This window comes from Struthio camelus, chromosome 4 (assembly GCF_040807025.1).
Source record: "Struthio camelus isolate bStrCam1 chromosome 4, bStrCam1.hap1, whole genome shotgun sequence".
Taxonomy (NCBI): Eukaryota; Metazoa; Chordata; class Aves; order Struthioniformes; family Struthionidae; genus Struthio; species Struthio camelus.
This window is the reverse complement of record NC_090945.1, coordinates 40,430,298-40,450,706: the sequence shown is the minus strand read 5'-3', so window position 1 is coordinate 40,450,706 and position 20,409 is coordinate 40,430,298. Positions and strand designations below refer to the sequence as shown.

General features: G+C 40.5%; 1 protein-coding gene across 1 annotated transcript in view; it reads left to right on the top strand.

Moving 5' to 3' along the window:
* The first annotated feature begins 2,387 nt into the window (after nucleotides 1–2,387).
* PDGFC (platelet derived growth factor C) overlaps nucleotides 2,388–20,409 on the top strand; it is a 132,337-nt gene continuing 114,315 nt past the window's right edge. Inside the window, exon 1 of the mRNA XM_068942384.1 lies at nucleotides 2,388–3,561. Within this exon, the coding sequence (XP_068798485.1) occupies nucleotides 3,444–3,561 (118 nt within the window). The 5' untranslated portion in view covers nucleotides 2,388–3,443. The remainder of the gene's footprint in view (nucleotides 3,562–20,409) is intronic.

Sequence of the window (20,409 nt, the reverse complement as noted above, 5' to 3'; positions counted from 1 at the left end):
AATATTTTGTTTGGGATTAACAACAAAAGCATTTTTGAAAGGGATGTAGAGTCTTATGATCAAAAATATACCCTGATCTTTAATTACTGAAGGTTAAGAATAAAAGCTCCCTCTCCAGATAGTGTTATTCCATATTCATCCACTATGGGGTTTCTTGCATTTTCCTTTGAAATGTCAGAGCCGGGATGCCATAGGAAACACTACTCTGATGCAGCCTAGATTTTCAAAGCTATAGAAGATGTTGGATGATTTAGCTTTCATGTACACAGTTTGAGACATCGTATAAGGTCCCTGTTTTCAGAGCAAACTCGTCATCCATTTCCTAAAATACAAAGAACCCTCTAAAAAATCCTCAAGCAATGGAAGTTAAGATACAGTGCAATATTTCATTTATTTGATTACAAAAAACACAGCTTGTAATCCTCAAGGTAAAAGATCTGAGAGTAGTACATTTTAATTTTCTTACCATTTTTAAATAACAAAGATGAAATCAACAAATAATAAATAACAATAATAAAAATAATAAATACATAGTCTGCTTAGTCCAGTAGCTTGCTTTCTTCAGACTGTGTAAGGGAAGGGTTGCCATTCACAGTATGCTCCAACTCTACCTTTCAAAACACTGTTCAGTTTGGACAGACAGCTTTCATCTCCAACTAGAATATGTCACTTATTGAGAACAGAGGGGATGCTTATCAGTGTTATCATTGTTACCCTGTAGCTGAGGAGAAGAAATAGCTTAGTTATATAATATGAAGAGCTGGGTCAAGGGATAAGAAATCTGTACAGAACGTACAAATTCCAGTAGTGCAGACTCCGTTCTTCTCTTGCATATCTTACACAGGTGGCGAGTGAGACCTCTGTGGTATGGATCTTCCCATGTGTCCCCCAAACCACCTCAGAACTATGGGGGCTGGAGTCACTATTTAAAAATTTCCCAGATGAGAGGAAAGGCTGAAGCCTTCCTGTCACTTCCCTTGCACTCCCTGTATTTAGTTAGCACTCAGTCTTGTTACCCAGACCCGTCACATTGCCATGGGTTTGAACCCTACTCTAAACAAGTTAGAAAGTTTGTCAGCTGTAACGAAGAAGTTGGAACACGACTTTATCTTAATGGATGCTCATATCATCAGTCCTTTTAGGCCTCACTAAAGTTAATGGGAGGATACTCCTCAATAATTCCCGTTCAGGCTGCTGGAGAAACAGGAAAAAAAGCCATTCTAGAGAGTGTCTGCTTTATGGATAACACTTCACTGAGTGCTACACAGCATTTCATCAAAAAAAGAGAGACAGCTGTAAAAAGTTGAATAAAAGAAGGTAGCATTTCCATCTATTTATGTAAATACTTAAAGGTGTCATTTCAAGGTAGCTGAAACAGCAAATTCTGTCAGAAGAAAAATAATCTGTACCCAGAGTCTTTTTAACGTTCTCTTCATATTTCGTTTCCAACCATCAAGGAAATGCTTCCTATGAAATGTTTAACTATGCATTAAATTTTCAAGTACAAACCCAACTACCATAAAAACATAGTATTAGCCCAGTAAACAAATACCGGTAAGTCAGCATAACGACTCATCCTAATTACTAAACCCAGAAATTGGCCTGGACCGCAGTGACCTCAATCCCTCACCCAGACGCTCGTGCCCCGGCCAGGAACCAGGGGTGGCTTGTGGGCACCCGCCTGCAGGGCCAGGGCCAGAGCCGGGGGCCAAGGCCGCCAAGGCCAGGGCCGCCAGGCCCGCGGGCCGCTGCTGCTGGCGTTTGACAGGCTGCCCCAAGGCCCGCCGCAAGCTGCCAAGCTAGGCCAGGGGTCCAGGCCTGCCGCAAGCCCGGCGGCGCACAACTCCCGAGTTTTTGCCCCGGCGCAATTTTGGAAGCGGTCAGTACGGGTGGCTAATGTGTGCTGTTACTGAGGCAGCTGAAAATAGGGTATCATAAGCTCTCAAGGTCAAAAGGTCCTTCTCGCTACAGAGGCATTTTCGGCAGGGCTCAGGCACGGCCGCGGGGCCACGGCGGCACCACCTCACGGCGCAGCGGCCAAGGGGGCACTGGCCGGAGAATTTCCGTTTTCTTTCTGCTTCCAACCCGGGGCAGGGAGGAGATTCCCCGTGTATCGGTGCTTCAGCACCTGCCACGGCCGGCCGTCAAGGCGGGCGGGGGGCGGCGGGGGCGACCGGGCGCTGCCGGCCCACTCCCGCCCTCCCCCACGCGCCGGCCGGCCCAACGGCCGCCGCCGCCCGCCCAACGGCCGCCGCCGGCTCCGCGGGCAGGGCAGGACCGGGCCGGGCCGGGCCGGGCCGGCCCCGCGGCTCGCCCTCCCTCTGCCGGCCCCGCGGCTCGCCCTCCCTCTGCCGGCCCCGGGACGGGCTGCCCGCGCTAGCGGGGCAGGAGTTGGGACAGGGCGCTTGGCGTGAGCCCGTGCCGGGGGAAGGTGAAGGGAGAGCGCGGCGAGAGGGCTTTAAAGCAGGGGAAGATAGAAGGGAGGAGTTTAGGGAGAGAGACGAGGGTTCCTGGGAAAGGGAGTTTGGGAGAGAGGTGCTCCAGGAGAGAGCTGGGAGGGGGCCAGAGGTCTGCAGGAAGAGGCTGCGGAGGCAGGACCGGCGTCTGAGGAGGGAGCGGAGCGTGGCGAAACTCGCCGGCGCCAGGGGCTGCCCAGCCCGTTTGTACTAATTTCTTCCCAAGCGAAAACTTCTTGTGACTTAGGAAGCTCAAACCAGGTGCGGGGCAGCGCGGGGGCGCGGAGCACCCCCGGCGCCCTCGCCCTGCCCCGGCTTGGAGCCCCGCGCCGCCCTCCGGCCCCGAGGGGCAGGGCAGAAACGCCCGAGGAAGGAGCAGGCGAGAGCGAAGGGGAGCCCCGCCGGGGAGGTACGAGACGCTGCCCGAGCTGGCAGCGCGGCTGCTGATTAGAGGGCGAAGAAGGTATTTCCCCGGCAGTGCGGCCTCCCTCCTTCCCTCCCTCCCTCCCTCCCGTCGTCGCCGCCCGCCCGCCCTGCCGGCCGGCCCGGCCGCGCCGCTGCTGCCCGGCTGACAGGTGCGCGCTCCTCCGCGGCAGCAGCGGCCCGCTCGCCCCCGCCTCTCCCGGCCCCGCTGCCTGCCGTGCGCCTTCGCCAGCCTCGGCCCCCTCCGGCCCCCGCCCGGCGCTACCCCGGATTGTTTAGTCCTTGGGAAGCTGGTCTGGGTCCAGGTTTTGCTTTGATCCTTGAGAGAGAGAAGAAAAAAAGCCAAAGGAAAACAAAACCTGGAGACGCAGCAAAAGGCTCTAGGAAAAAGTTTTGGATGGGATTATGTGGAAACTACCCTGCAATTCTCTGCTGCCAGAGCGGGCTCAGTGCTGCCTTCTCCCCAGCGGCGCAGCCCGCGCCCGGCGCTGGTGAGAGACGCGCGGGCCTCGGTGCCGCTCTGCAAGTGCCTGGTGCGCCTGAGCCCCTCGCCCCGCCGGCCAAATGCTCCTCCTGGCGCTGCTCCTGCTGACATCTGCCCTGGCCGGCCGGCGGCCCGGCGCCGCCGCGGAGTCCGACCTCAGCAGCAAGTTCCCCTTCGCCGGCGCCAAGGAGCAGAACGGTAAGGCGGCCTGCGCCGCGCCCGCGCACCCGGGCGCCCTCCTCTCCCGGCTTGCGGCCGCGGGGCTGCCGGGCACCCCCGGGGCAGCGCGGCTTCCCGCTGCGCGCAGTGCGCGGGGGGCCCGGGCCCGGGCCCGGGGGCGGGGTGCGGGGCGCTTCGTGGCCCGGGCGAGACCGGAATGAATGAGACTGGGCAGCTGTGGTCTCGCTGGGCGCTTGTCACTGCGGGGAACTTGTCAGCCCCGTTAAGTGCAGCCCTACAGGTAAAAGGGCATCGGTTAGCTGGCCGGAGGAGAGCACAGAGCCCCGGAGCCTGTTTGGAGACTCTCCTTCCCGTGGCTGGAGGTGCAAAAAATCTTTTTGGAAATCGCATACCTTTGTGCCGTAAATGTTTGGCTCTCGGGGGGAGGGTTTTTTGTGTCTGAGCGTGAATGAGTGGTATTTTGTATGGGCTGGAAACGAGCTAATCCTGCGTAGGAAATGAGAATTACTTTCAACTTTAAAGTGTACCTGAAATGTTTAGAAAACTCTCAAATGCAAGCTCCCTTGGGCTGGGATTGCATAGAGTTGGAGAAAGACTCCTTTCATACAGCAAGGGCAGCTTCAGGGTGTGTAATTTGCTTACCCTCTGAACTCCATATGATTTACATTATTCAGATTTTTAAGCGCCTTTCCTCTTGATCTGCTATTATGAAGTCATTTTAAAGAATATTTTACAAACTGAAACGTTATGTACTACTACATGAAACCACACTTAGTGTAAAATATCTAAAGTTAGGGCTGTTAGTGTACATTCATGGAAACCATGGTGCTTAATGTAAGGAAAAAATATTTTAGTAGTTTGCATGTCAGCTAGAATGAGATTTCTCCCTGGGCACAAACCAAAGCAGAAGGACAAACTGAGAGCTCCCCAAGTTCTGTGCACTATCATGAAGCAAAGCAAAAATGCGGATTCAAGGCTAGTTCAATTCTTTCAACTTTGAACTCAGGGCTCCCTTGATAAAAGTATCCTATGTCATATCTTTTAATAGAAAGCGAAGGCTCAGAGACTTTTGCAAAGCATTATGAATTAATAGAATATGTAATATGCTATGAAATTTAGCAGGAGAGATTACTACTGCTCTGGCTTCTAATGTGATGATATATGGCACCTGCAGACTGCCATACCCGCTGATCAAAGAGCGGTATAGGGATCAATCTCTAATCAGAGCAACTGTGAAGGGCCCAGGGAGGGTGATCAAAAGAATCAGAAACCCAGCTATTCTGACAGGAAACCAATCAGACTTTGTGCACAGTGCAGGAAATTACCTGCTCTGTATGAGAAAAGAAATCACTCCCTTTCTCCCCCTTCCCGGTTTATCTGGCATTTAGAGGTTTTGGGGCACCTGATTGTGGCAAAAAAGCCCTGGTGCTAACGTACTAGAAACTTGTACTGTTATGCTTCATGCTGTTTAATTAGCATGGTGTACATGTGAAGCATACTGACATACACAGAATTACCGGTGTTGAATTTTGTCAGTCTTGGAAAGAAAGCTAGTATGTTGTCAATCTGCCATAGGAGGTTTGTTGTGTGATAGTGTAGCTGGGCCTTAAAAGGGCACCAAGGTCTAACAATGGGAGTACAACAATCAACTGTAGAGGGTGGGCTATACAGGACAGAAGTAAAACTGGTGTAAATTGGTGTAAGTATAAATGACACTGTACGCTCCATTCTGTTCACATACATCAGAAATGCAGCTGCCCTAGGTCAAGCTTCAACTGGTTTTCAGTGCAGCTTGGCGTGCTGTAAGATACAGTCACTATGTCTTATAATGTGCAAATCCAGGAGAAAATTAGCGTCCTGGACTGCATTCTGTGGTGGCTTATACCTTACTGCAGTAAGGATCTCGACTGTTGTTGACATGAAGTTTGCTTTCTAGTTGTACAACTGCTAAACTTATTCTAAAAATAAATACAAGTTTAGGTACAGCTAATTATCAACCCCGACTCTTCTTAACAGATTTTAATTATTTGGGGGATCAGTAATACTAGTCAAACCAGTTCTTACTTGATTTAATTAGAGTGATTTTTACACTCTACTGCAATCTAAAGATTGTATAGCTTTTAGCTAGAGGCAGGTTAAAACTCCCTGGAGTTTTGAGTATGAGATATTGCTGTTTGCATGCCAAATAATCTTTGGTCAGGAGAGAGGGAGATTTTTCACTCATGCAGTCTACAATAAAAATTCTGTCTTCTACTTGTAAAACTGCTAAATGGCCAAGAAGTTTTGCTGTAGAATGGGTTACAGTGTTATTCAACCACACACATGGGTGCGATAGTTACTGGTTCAAGGTAATACTAAAGATGCCTATGACCAGTTATTAAGTCAGTGGGACTACTGGTGTGACAAAAGATGAAAGCATGCTTCAGGATTTTTTTTTCATAGTTGGAGCTTTTTTATTGATTAGCTAAATGATTATTAACTTCAGAATTACAGTTTGACTCAATTTGCTTTATTTACTAAAGGCAGACATGAGTTCTCTTGTTTCTGTTGCATAGTGGATGTCATTTTAGGTAGTGATTTCCTCATGCAAGTATTTCTGTGTAATCATAAATTAGATGTTCTTAGAACACAGTGTTTTGCTGCTACCTCCTAGGAATTCAATGTGATGGTTGCTGTGGGGTCAGTTTAGCTTCATTTGAAACCACTTAAATCTACCTCCTTGTTTCTGTTGGCCCTCTGTTCTAGTCAGGTTTTCTTTAAGAACAGGTTTATTTGTAAATTCTGCTTGACAGTAAGGGATTTTAAACATTTTTCTGGAGTACTTACTCAGTTGAACTACAAATATAAACAGTAAAGACAAATATGATTTTTTCATCTGGAGGATCAAAGAAGTTTATGCAACCTTTTTTTTGGAAACTGAAGTAGTAGTAAATGGTATGCATAGTGATGGCTCCCATTTATCTGGATGGATTTTGTTTCCACAGTTCTTTGTCATATTGAAAAACAGATTGTGCTTGAATGGGTTTTCAGACTTAGCAAGCATTGTCAGCTTTCTTATGACTGTCTGATATATATATTACAGGTTTTTCCACCCTGAAATAAGGGGTCAAGAAAAATTGTTCCCTCAATTTTTTTTTGAGGGACAAAGTCCTGAAGTCTCTTGTGTATTAAATTTGATTACTTGGATGGCTTTTTTTTTCCTGTTATAGTTCTTGCTACTTTTCCTTCTGCTTTTGAATATTATCTTTTAAGTAATTGCTTCCTCCTGTTTATGCAGTTTCAGTGGTGTCTAAGGGGGCTATTAATGGTTTGTGTAACATGAGCGACTTAACTTTAGTGGCCTAAGTGTACCTGTTTATGGTTTGGTCATATCATGAGGTGGTAGGAGAATCTAGAATATCTGAGTTCTGTTTTCTGAGCTATCATAGGACAAGATGTGATAAATGTTCAAAGTTAATTCTGCTAAGCTATAGAAATCAGGTGTATGATTTCTGTGAGAAAATAGAGGATGTCTTTATATAAATTAATAGAAAAACTACTGTCGGATGCCATAAACATTGAAGCTATCTGTCATAAACATTGATAGCTTATCTGGCACGTATATTTGAAGTGTAGTAATGAACAGCTTTAGAAGGCCATCACACTGAGGTCAGATAGCAGTTCACGTGGACCAACTAGTTAGGAATATTAATTCTCCTGCAGTCAGTTTCAAGTATGAATAGCAGTGAATAGAGTTGCTGAAGTAAATCTTATGAAATCAAAGCATTTATTTGGTTTCTGTCACTTCTAAAGCACAGGTAACATACCGGCTCATAAATGGAAGCTCTTAATAGTCATAAACTTTTGCTAATTGATCACTTCATAATGTATTTATTAAACCTTCTGAAATGGGGAAGATTTATGCCACTTTAAAAAAAAAAAAATCAAGCTGGAGTTTGAGACCTGCAGGAGTTGGAGACTCGCGTATCTCAGGCTCTCCTTGGGAAAACTTGGTGGATGCAGATGGAATTCAAGGAACAGCTGGAGTGCCAAGGGGCTTCTCTCCTCACCTCCCCTTGTGCCTGACCTCACACATTCTCCCACATCTGCCTAGAGGACTCCTATGTTTGTGCATCTTCAAAGAGAGCTTGCAGGTTATCAGAAATGGGGACAAAATCACAGTACAGAAATTTTTTGGTTGAGTGCATTTAACTCAGTCTTACAGCACCTGAAAGAACTTGTAGATTTCCAAGTGATACAACACATCAAACTCTTTCAGAATGGAACGTCAGCATTTCACTTGCTTTAGGTACAGTAGTTTAATGGCAAATTATTTGCAGTAAAACCATATACTTCAAAGCAATAGGAATCAGTGCCACCTCTACTGGCTCTAGCTGAGTGGTTGAATGCCAGTACAGTTTGTCTAGTGCTGGATAGCAGGTTTTTTTCCTTTTGAGAGGATAAGGAAGTATAAAATATGAACACCAGTCATCTAAAAAGAAATTTGATAGTGATGCATTTCTTCTGAAGTTTAATTATTTCTATTTAGTCCAGGACTTGTTTTGAAACATTTAAAAACCCTTTCCTGGAAAGTGTAGAATTGCACCTCATCCTCTCTTGATTTTCAGCAAAAGTCATGGCAAATTAGAAAAGTTCTTCAGCACTGCAATAAATTGCAATGTAAGAAAGTTTTTTTAAAAACTGGTTTCTTACCTTTGTAGTTGAAGTCCAGCATACTGCGTACCAGTGATCAGAGTGCTACTTGAAACTTTTATTTTAGTCCTGCTACTTCTCTCCGTTGTTTTCTCTTAGGTAAAGGTAAGGTTTTTAAAAGTACAGAGCATTTTCCATTTGTCCCAAACACTTAGGTGTTCCAGCCTTCTGCTTTCTCTGTTAAATATTTTAAATGGAACTTAAGGGAGAATCACATAAAATCTATTTTTTGCAGTGACTGTTTCTTATTAGGTTTGAGGATTAGAGTTTAAAGCTTTGTGTCTTGTTGTTCTGGGATTTTTGGGTTGTCTTTCAGTCAGATACAGAATTTTATATCAGAGAGAAAATTCAGTGCATACCTTGAGTAACTGACAGCTATACTACCAAGGTGTTGTTTTGAACTTTGCCTTCGTATAAACATGCTCTCTTTTATATATGCAAAACTTAATCCGAACCTTTTGAATCTAATTATTGCCTAGTCAACAGGTAGCAGAGTACAGCTTTGCTTCCTTCAGCCGTGGTTTTGCATTATAGCAGAGTAGGGTTTAGATTTTTTTTGTTATTGGGTGAATTTTTTTTTTAAGCTCTATCTCACAGTTTCTCATTAGCAGGGAGAACACACTGTACAAGCTCAGTTTCCCTGGAGCTTAGCATATACAGTTCCTTTATAGCTCTGTGCTTTAATATAGAGACAGCCATGTTTTTGCCTTTCAGTCACAAAATATATATCTTGCAAAATATACTCCATGGTGTATGAGCTTGTTAAGAAGTGGCCTATACCTGAGTATTTTTCAACAGAAATATGTAGGGCTTAGAAAAAGTTACGCTGTAGAGAATGAATAGAACCGACATGTAGAAATGCAATTATGTTAATAGCACTTATGTATCTGTATGTGTACTTAGCTGTTTTGGAGTTCCCGAGAAATTAATTATACATTAAAACTTGCTCAGTGCTGTCAGCCCACGTTGGGAAAATTTCTACAGCTTCTATTTGAATCTGAGTGCTTTTTTTGAGCAGGTGAATGAAAAATTCATAATATACTGTTACAAAACTAATGTATAAATTTCACATTTTCTAGAGGCTTAATTAGATAGTTGGATATTATTTTAAGATGACAGTGTCTGGGAAATTTATCCATGCCTTCATCCATGGAAGTCATAGCCTTAGTGCTCATCTGTCTTCCGATCTTGTCTTCTAAATATCCTTGTCATGACATTTTATCACCTGATTGCCAGTATTACCTCAGGTTGATTTACTCTTAATTTCATGATCCTACAGAGCATGCTAAGCTTCTTTTTTTTTAATGTGATGATATGTCTTCTTACAAGGCACATGTACAATGACGCCCTTGCGTATTTTCATAACCCGATTAGTTTCTACGTACACTGGTGGGATGGGTAAAGGGGACAAGGCAGGAAAGATCTACAGTCCCTTAAGGAGAAATTCTCTCTACACACAGAGTATAAAAAGTATCCAAAAACATAATGTCAACAAAAGGAGTGACCACAAGTAATTCCTTGGTCTAGGATCCTCCTAGTCTTCAGAATTACAGTAGCAAGGGCTAATTCTTCTAAGTCTAATTAATTCTATTCGAAATACTTAAATTTTTGTTTAGCGTGGCTATCATTTGGACTTCTATGTTCATCTTGTATAGATATGATAGGCCAAAAAGCTTCCTTGTACTATCTTCACTGCAGATTCCTCTGAAATCTTGTGAGTGCAAGCAACCTTTCAGCTTATGTGAATGTGCTTTTTACCTTAGCTGACTAGACCATAAGGGGAGCTGGATACAACTCAAGCTAAAAGAACTCATCAGCTGTTTAATTCAATCTCTTTGAGCAGCTGGATTGTTATTTCCCTGGATGACTGTTCTCATTCAAGCTGGGCTAATTTGAGACTAGAGAAGTTGGTCTCAGTCTTTTTTTTTTTTTTAATTGCCATTTCATGTGCGGGTGTTGGAGCTAAGAAAGGAGAATATGAATTAACCTCCAGTATACTGGAGTGCAACGTGGTACTGGCAAGAACAGCATTTGCACATGAAATAAGACTATGTTCAAAGGTTATTTACAGTACAGTTACATTGTTTTATAGTAGTGAAAATGGGAGAGTTGCAAGGGAGTAACTAGTGACACCTTATCTGTGTGTTTTTGGTGGCAACATGTCTTTTTGTGAATTAATCCTCATAAATTATTCATTAACCTTGCACTTCATGGTTAATTCATCCAAGATATTATTATAAACACAGATGTTCTGAGCAGATTCCGCTAGGGTGTAGAATACCTCTCTTCCTTTATTGCCCCAAAGCACTGAAATTGCTCCTTGAGTTTAAGTTGATTATTATTTGTGTTAATGTAGTGTCGAGATATAACTCACTTGGGACACCACTGCAAATATCTTCACAGTGCAAGATATGCTCTGTTTCTAAATAAAGTCGGATTAAAGGACAAGATGAAGACAGGGAGGCACACTCTTTTCTGTGGTAATGCACATGGCCGATGTTGTAATTGGAAGTAGAACCCTTATGTTTTGGTGGGTTTGTTTTGTTTTGTTTTGTTTTTTTGTTTAGTACTTCATTTTCTAGATGAACTATATTGCTACTTGTGTAGCTATCATTTTACATTCCCTACAGTGATGCTACTATAAAACTCTACTAAAGGAAAGCGAGTGAGGCCTTCCAAACTTTCAGCAACTGTCTGGCATTGCTGAATAATTTCTAAACACTGGATTTAAACTCCCTTTTCACCCTTACTCAGGTTTTCTTGAAAAGTTAAGTCTGACTGTCTCAGAGAAAGTAAAAATATCTTGGGAATAGGAAACAATGGTTGCTTGTTTTTCCTGTACATTTATTTCCTCTTTGCATTACTTTTGCTATAATAATATGAATTGGTAATAAATTACATAAAAAGGTGTTGGGGGAGGTGGGGGGTTAGATGTTGTACTTAATTAGTGAATTGGGTCTGTAACTTGATACATCAGATTCAAACTAGGTTCAGGCAATAAAAGGTAAAGGATTGGTGCTCTTACTGTCGTTTTCAGTATTCTACATCTTTAAACCATTACTCAGTTTGGCACATATCAGCAAAGTTGTAAGTTTCTGTGAAGGAAAAGTCCAGGTGTAAAATACCAGGGAGTGTTATATTTGAAGAGTAAGTTACACTGGAAAAATGTTCTTGGAGACGCTCTCACAATACCTTCTGTGTCAATCTCTCTTTGCTACTTTCTAAGTATCATTTGTTTAAAAGCACAGGAAATGGGGAAAATGGGTTTGCCGAAAGAAGTACTGATTTATGAAATAAGATTAGGATAAGCAATATTATCTGTTTAGTTAGTCTTTTTCCAGAAGACTGAGTTGCCTAGTCTTAAAACTGTTATTTGGGGAGCTTTGTTATATGAACTATTGCACGGTAGCAAATAGAATAGCTGAAATGTGTGATTTCCCTGCTGTAGTTCACTGTGTAACCATCTGACTGCCTCCACCCTGGTTTGAAACAATCTGAGTAGGAGTCCTAGTGGCACTATGTTCCTCCTCTGATTGACAGGAAACCAGCACTCATTTTATACAATAGTTAAGCATTTTAAAAGACATATGGCACAGGAAATTCTTCTGCTGTGTGTGAAGGTATGGCATTTCCAAACTGAAAGTGTTGTTCTGACTCTTTCACCGGTAGTGGTGAATTATATGAGGCCACTTCCATCTGCAGAGAGTCTGTTTCACTTGCTTGTGGTTCTGGGGCTCGTTCAAATGCTCTAAAACAAAATAAAAGGAATGGATGTAATAACTTCTTTATGGAAAAGTCATAAAAAGCTACAGGGCCATGTAAACAAATTGGGTCATTTACAAGATGTTTAAGTGATGGATATTCGGTCCAAATTCAAAGGTGTGGATTAGGTTTTACAATCATCTTGACTAAATTTTGCCCTCAACAAGACTTTTTCTTTTTGCCAAAATGTTTTTTACGTTATGGATGACAAATTTTCAAAAACAATTTTTTAAAACACTTCAGTGCATTCAGAGTAAAATGGAGAACGATTCATTAGTATGATTTGATTCTTTTCCACGTGAGTGGGGGCTCTTTCTGATAGGCATGGTTACACTGTAAAGCTGTCGTGGAACTTTGTAGTGTTCCAGGGGAAAATAAATTAAAACATAGTTTCCCTTCTGGACTCAGACATGTCTGGACTAATTACAAGTCAACTGTTTTGGCTTTCTGCTGTGTTCATACAACTATGTCTGTACAGAACAGCAGCAACTATTATTTAAGTTAGGCTGCACCAGTCGCAGAAACCGATGTTGGACCAAGTTTAAGCACAAAACATCTTATCTCAGGTGTATCAACTGACAAGACCCTTGTGACTCATGTCATCGTTTTTCGGAGAGCACGGAAAAGGTAAAGTGGAAAAAGAGGATAACTAATATTATTGCATACCAAAATACATTGTGTAGGATTATTTATATGCTACAATGTAAGTATAAGCTTATGCATGGACAATTTTCTCAAGTTTGGGGATGGGATATTAGTGTCAGCTACTACGGAGTGCTTTCTTTTTCATGAGATGTGGTTGCTCAGCTCTTGTGTTAACAATGCAACTCCAACCACCTTTGGTAATTCTTCATGCACCAAAATCTGAAGACCGTTTCAAAATGAAATAGCTACTCAGTGCAAGTTTTGCATTAGTCACAATAAACTGTACATGGTTGAGGCTAGCTATTTGTTTATACAGTGTTAAATAATAGGTTACTGACCCATTTTTTGGCACGATATTGTAACAATTACAGTTTTCAGGCTACATGGGAAATGTGTATGTATCCTTATATAGTATTTGAAGAAGAGCTCCAGAAAATGATTCAATACAATCTGCACAGTATGATGCCACATTTGAAAGGTTTGTATTTATATTATTGGCAAACATTTCATATTTTTAAAAATACAGCATTGGGAGGCATTGTATCTTAATATCTCAAGGCTTTAGCATATTACCGCTTAGTGTGTCTGATGTTATACAAGCAAACTGGTATCTGGAAACATTTCTGTTGTTTGCCTTACTATAGTGGACTTGAAAGTGAAGTAAAGCCTCATGATTGAGAGCTGACAAACACTGTCTCCAAAACACCTGCTTTCTAGACAGGGAGATGAAACTGTTCTATCTGGCCTTACCTAAAGAAGTACATACCTTAAAATACTTTAAAAAGTACTCTTACATGTATGACTAAAGATTCTTGTTGGGCCTGCTTCCTTTTCTCACAACAAGATTGTGATCATAAAATCATGTATGTTTGTTTTTATTAGCACTTACCTAGTCTTAATTTATGACAATGTTTATGCTCTCATTTCTAGTATAAACCTCAAGCACCAAAATAGCCTTTCAGTCTCCATAGTACAAAGTCGTCTTTCACTTTCCTTCAGAACTTCCTCTGGAAGTAAAATCAGAAGAGTATTTTGTTAGTGCCCTTCCTTGCCATTCTAACCCTGTTTGTTTCCATCCCACATTTGATAATTATAGTAAAATCTACAGGCTGCCTCACTGGCTGTCTTCCTGATCTCTCTTCGCTGAACTTTTAAAGCATTCTAACTTCTCTAGAGTTGCACGCTTATTTTAAAATACAACGAGTAAAAGAAATGTTTCCTTCTGTTCCCTTCACCCTACCAGCTGTAGGGTCAGCTGTCTTTCCCCCAATATGTATTGTAATGCTGCAGGAAAACGTTTATTCTGGACTGGTGACAGATCCAGTATATTGTCAATCGTATGTTTAAAAACACATAGTTAGGAAACGGACAACGAGAAAGCTTGTGTTCCGTAGATGTTTCTACTGTTTGATAGTTAATGAAAATCAGTAATGTCTGTTACCAGTTAAAATAATCCACTCTGTCTTTGGAGGGCATAGCAGGTTTGTTTTGTAAGAATACATACTTTTGTTCTTACAACGTGAAACGATTTCCAGTTCTCCTCTTATGGACTGTGTTGTTCTCACCCTTTGCTTCCTTGGTGACAAAGTGTTTGTATGTACGTTTTAATACACACTCTCACATTCAATTTATGCAGAAAATGAGTATATTCAAAAATACCTGACCTTTGTGAACGTTATAGATCGACAGTCAGGTTATAGAGTCTAATACTCTAAACCCTAAATTGTCTAAAACTTTCTGCTAAGCACTCATTATATTTCTGATGTTATATGTTGATATAGTAAATCACAAAGTACTTATCTGAAGAGTTGGTGCAGCATTGTTATCACTTCTGAAGCAGAGACTGAATCTGTGATGAATGGCATCATTACTGCTGAGGATCTTTGCCAGTAGAGCGTTTCAGAGATCAGTACAATCTCTTTACCGTTTCTAATATTTATAGTAGACCCTTTGCAGTATAGGTTCCACTGTCATAAATTGTTGGGAACAACCATCTTTATATGTTTTCCTCACTGGGGATATTTGTTTTATACCTGATTCTCAGTACCTGCAAGAAGAAGGTAAGTGGGAAGGAAAGCAGGTGGCTTAGCCTGAGTCCAAACAAGACTGGCAGCAAAGTTTTTGAGCAATTTCATTGACTTTCAGGTCAAGGGAGGACGTTAAGACTATCCTAAATCTTACCTAACACGCCATGGTACTCTTGAGTATAGCAGTGAAGAGCCCTATGTCTTAAATTTATATCTAATTTACAAAATTATCTTAATGCTTGTGGAGGAAAAGATGGTTTTGTCTAGCTGTCAAGTAGAAATACAAACATACTTCTAAAGTATGTGCTTGCTGTATCAGTCAGAATCTTGTAAAACTCTCATTTGTCTCATTAGTCAAGATACACTTGAAGATGCTGTGTAATGGTAATACCTAATGAAACAGTAGACACGTTTTTGTATTGTTACTACTTCTAGTATAATTACGTAGCCAAAATTTGGATACTGAGCTCTTTGCATTAGGGAAAGAAATTGTTGATGGGACGGTGTTATATCTAACACTGTCGGTTGGTTCTACAGGATCTGTAGATTCTCTTTTGGATTAAGTTTTAGAATCTACAACACTTTCATTAAGAACACTGTTTCAGAGTTGGAACGTTGCCCTTGCATAAAGCTGAGGTCTTATGCTCATTATTTAAAAACAAACAAAACCAAAAACCAAAAAAACCCTGATATTGTTAATGGTTCTGATTCATCTGAACCTTTAAAAATACTTCACAGTAGAGTGGAGACTTAGTTTTCTTATGGACAACTTTAACAGTACGACATTTATTTCCAACAGTAGTCGCTTAATACGTAGTCTTTAATTACTTAGATTTATAGTTATATGCACTCATATGTGGTTCATTCTGCTGTTTTTTTGTACGTGGGTGCTTAATGTTTGTTTGTTCCAATTCTGTTTATTGAGGTAACTTGGGTTAGACTGACTTGTTCAGTGTGTGTTTTTTTTTTTTTTTTTTTTTTTTGCTTTCAGGAAGTACTTATTTTAGTCTCAGTGTTCATTGTTTGCATTTTGGATGAAAATATGTCCTACGTAGTTTTTCAAAACTGAGAATCTCGTTTTGAGTTGACTTAGGCAAGCAGTGGTTAATATTGGAGCTAGAACTATTTCGATTTTATTAAAAGGAGTTTAGTGCTGTGTTAAACATATCTCCAAACACACAATAAATGAAATAATAATGCAGATTAAATAGTAATCTTCTATGTATAAATGAAAATCAACTAACATTGGGTAATGTGACAAATATTTACATTTCACTTTCATTTTCTGGGGTTGGGAAGACAGGATTCTTCCCTGTTTCTCCCCACATCAGCTGTTGTAACATTTATTTAATTCTAGGGAAATAAGGACTGTTGAACATGTGTGTCGTAGCCCAGCATGCAGTTTGGATGTGGCTGATATGCTCCACGGAGGGATAGTGTCTCATCTGTATGGCTGCAGCTGGTTCATTCCATCTGGTTTTGGAATTTGCATGTGCACCCAGATGTTGCTACTGAATACAGAATAGGGTAGCTATTGATTTTCGAGTCTTGTCACCTCTGCCCCCCTTCAGGATCTTAGAAAACAACTATGGAATATATTTTTGAAAATTAATAGATTTATAAATAAATCACATTCTTTTTTTGACATCTGCTACCTTCTCTTGACTGACTTGAGATTTCAGGGACAGCTACGATACATTGATTCTAGTTTTTAGTCACCGGTAGCCTGTTTCAGTTATATTAATTTTAAGGTTATTTGTTGCTTCAAAAACTCAGTATTTGTAAAATACTTAATATTTGTGGTAATAGATTGCATTTATTTTACTTCTGTTCCTGCTTTAATCAAATAGTCTATATAGAGGCAATACCAAACTTGCTATTATCATGAATATAAGTGTATATGTTAACAATTTGTTGTTCTTACTGTTCCCTTAAGTACGAATGCTTCCTTACAGAGTGTTGCTAGATGTCTAGCTCTAGTTCCCAAATTTGCCCACCAACAGTACTTTGGGTGGGTATAAAAGATGCAAAGATACATTGAGGAGTTGTTTACCAAAGCACCAGAACGTTTTCTCAATGTATGAGGAATTCCAGTGAAGTGAAGAAGTGAATGGATCTAATTATTTGGAAAAAAATTACTTGATGCACATTTACAATATCCAATTTTTATCATTAATTCAAGGCTCAGAGAAAATAAACATCTAGCAAGATGACTTCTTTTTCAGACTTCTGATTATGCCCGTAAAACGTGGAATTAAATGAGTTCAGCAAATGTATTCGTGTTTGCTATGGTTCTTGTGCCTGCCTACCTGTAACGGTCACTTCCTGCGTATGAATTGCTTTCTTATCTGAAAAAAACTGAATCTAATAATGGTTTAAGTGTAATAACTTTTATTTAAGGAAAGTAATATTTGAAAAATAAAAGGTAATAATAATTCCGTAATTTGAGCATTATCCTTTTTCATCCTTCTCTTCTATTTAGTGTCTTTCACAGCTAAGTAGTCAAAGTAGAGTGTAGAAGGAAAGGACTTCTACCTCAACGTGGTTGGCTTTCCTTCCTGTATTAGTCAAGACGCTCATCTGTTCCAAAAAGTCATAGCTGATTGTGCATCATTACTTACAATTTAAGTAATAAAATATTGATGAACAGATGTGGAAATTTGTGTTGTTGATAAGAAGTTGAAAATAATAAGAACTTTAAAATTTTAAACAGTCCTCCTGCCTTCCCATTAAGGGAAAAAGTCTTTTCCACAGTTTGCAAAACAGTTAGACGAAACTGGATGTATTATAACATAGAGAAGTGGTGTACGAAAAAGACAGAAAATGGGAAAAGGAGATCAGTGTTGAAAGCCGTCTACGGGGCGGGGGGAAGAGAGGGGGATTCAATGTTAGCAGTGAACCACACTTCATAGAAACTGTGTGTGTATCTTTTTTTTCTTTTCTTAGAAGAAGGCTGAAAAAGACTCAAGCTTGTTAACTTTTTTTTGTGATGATTGGCAAATGCAGTATTTTTACTTTTCATAGCATTGTACATGAGTATCTCTTATTTTCCAAGTCTACAGGACAGAGATGTCACCTGATTTTACATGTCATAGTAATGAAAATAGGTGAATTTGGACAATTTTACTGTAACTCTCAGGATATGAAGCTATATGCAGCACAGATTGTGATCTAGTTGTTATATACCATGCAGTATGCTGGCTTGTTTTGTTCTCCTATGTGCATAGCTAAGAGCTCTTTTATGAGGTGCTATTCCTCACAATATAAAATTTCTGTATGATTTTTACCTACTATGAGGTAGTGTGGGTTTTGTTTTTTTTTGTCCTTCATTCTGCTAGATTATTCTGATACACAAGCTTCTAATGTTTCGTTAATAATTTCCTGAGGCTGGTTTGTTACAAAGCAACATTGGCAAGTCATTGGCTTTGTATGTTCTTTATTAGCCCATAATGATTCAGCTTGAATGGAGTTGTACTTTTTCAGAGGAAGAAATGAATACCGTGCCACTTTCTCTCTCGCTTCATGTTAATCAAAGAGCTCATATCCTGGGAGCAAAAAGAGAAATAAAAACTTGCAGCTGTTATTGTTGTTCATACTAAAGCATTCTTCAATGTCGTCAAAGTATTTAAATGTCTGATGAAGTACAGATAAAAGTAGCAAGTTCTTGGACTTTTTAGCAGTACTGGATTTTCAACATGAGTATACGCTTTACTCTTTTTCTGTTTCTCCCCTGCCCCCAATCAAAATCAAAATACCAGAAGTGGCCCTTTGAATTGCTTGTCTTTCATGTGGCTAATGAATGTGGTTTTAAGAGACAGCTCTGTACCAGTAGTTTTCGTTAATTTTTTTTATTATCATTTGCTCTCATTTAAACTAAGTTTAAAATCAGGACTGAAGTATTTAAAAAGTGAAACTTAATGGCAGTGGAAAAATCTTAAGTCTTTCTCTGCAAATTCTCTTTATGTTTTCTTCTCTGGCACCTGCTTATGTCACCATTAGGAACTTGATCCTTGCAAAGGAAGACGTGAAAATGTAACAAGCTGCACAATGGCACATTGGCGCTAAATTACATTCAGTGAAACCATATTTTGTTTGTGTTATGTTTGCCTTTGGAAAAGAATGATTTCATAATGCCTGAAATGTTTCTGAGGAGAAGCAAAATTACCATCAAGACCTCTTTGTCCTTCTTTCCTTTTAACTTTTAATTATTTTTAAGGGATGAGGAGCCCTGCTGAGAGTATGCGTTGTGCATCATACCACTAAGCAATACATAGGTATTTTTTTTTGTATACCTAAAAAACTCAAATAGCAGGAACATACTGTTACGCCATTCTTTTAGTTGTATTTACAATTGAGAGTGCCTATGTTTATAAACTGTGGGGAGGCAGTCCTTGTAAGAATAAATAATTGCAATTTGCAAGACCACAAAGAAGCTCATGAGAAGACAGACCAAGCTAAGTACCTTAAAAAGTAACAATAGTAGTTTTGTCAGTGAGCATCGAGTGTCATTGCTATCCTGATCGGCACTGTACATCAGAGTTTCTAGATATGTAAACAGCCGGTTGACTTTTTAAGCTCCCTCTATTATATTTTAACAGTTGCTTTTTTGAAAGCAACATCTAACAGAGTTCTCCTTTTTGTTTTTAATTATGATCTCTGTAAAGAAGGACCGTTTTGAGCCTGACTTCATTTCTGATTGAAAGCTGTCTCCTAGCTGCAGTGAACTAAGTGACTGTAAAAGTCAGTGGGTGGTTTGGCCAAAGAGGGAGTAGTGGAAAACAAGTGCATTCCTGTGGTAAAGTGATGGGAGAAGGAAAGTGAAGTAGGGGAAGAAATGCAGGGGGAATCGTTTTAAGGTCTTGGAAAAACAGTGCCTTTGGTCATAATGAATTCTGTGGGTGGACATGTTTTTTTTTTTTTTCCTGTTGTTGTTGTTATTTTTTTAATAAACTGAGCCCTAAGGGAAAAGGGTGTGATTCAGACAGTGGTTAGTGTTGTTTTGAATAGAAAGGTCAGCAGCTTACACCTGCCAAAAAAGATTTTGGTCAGATGTGTATGCATGTTGCGATGGGATAGCAAGGAGGAAGAGGAGCTGTGGTAACTTTTGTGACTGTGACCTTGGCAGTTTCAGAGCTCCTGAAATCATCTTATGCAGAACTAAAGTCAAAATGGTCAATATGTGACTTTCTCTGCTCAGCTAGCATCTGCTGTCTGTCACGGTTAAGGGCTAGGGAGAAGTCTTACAAGCAGCTGGGGTAGTCTGCATTTGGGCTCCTGAAAACTGAACCACCAACAAAATGGTCCTTCTCTTCAAGATCATTTGCTTGTAAAGAGTGTATCATAAATGTAATATGATCAACTGCTGAAAGGACTGAGCTCTTATGTTATTGCTGTCATTTGTAGCAAACAATAGGGAAGCTCCTTAGGAAATTTTTTTTTTAAAAAAAAATTGCAATAATCAGATGAAAACTACAACGCTGTCTTGAAACCTCTTCCCGCCCCCTCCAAGTCATGTTGTACGTGAGATGTGCAGAGATGTCAAATCAAATGTATGTCATGTTCAGCAAATAAATTGTTTCCAGATCTTTTCCATGGAAAAATATTATAGATGATTTTCACTTAGATACTTTCTCTGCAGTGCACAAAGAGGTGCCACTGTGTTACTGTCTTTCACAGGCCAGTAAACACTCAAAACAGAAATTACAGAAGCCAAGTAGAAGGGATATTATGCAACAGTTAA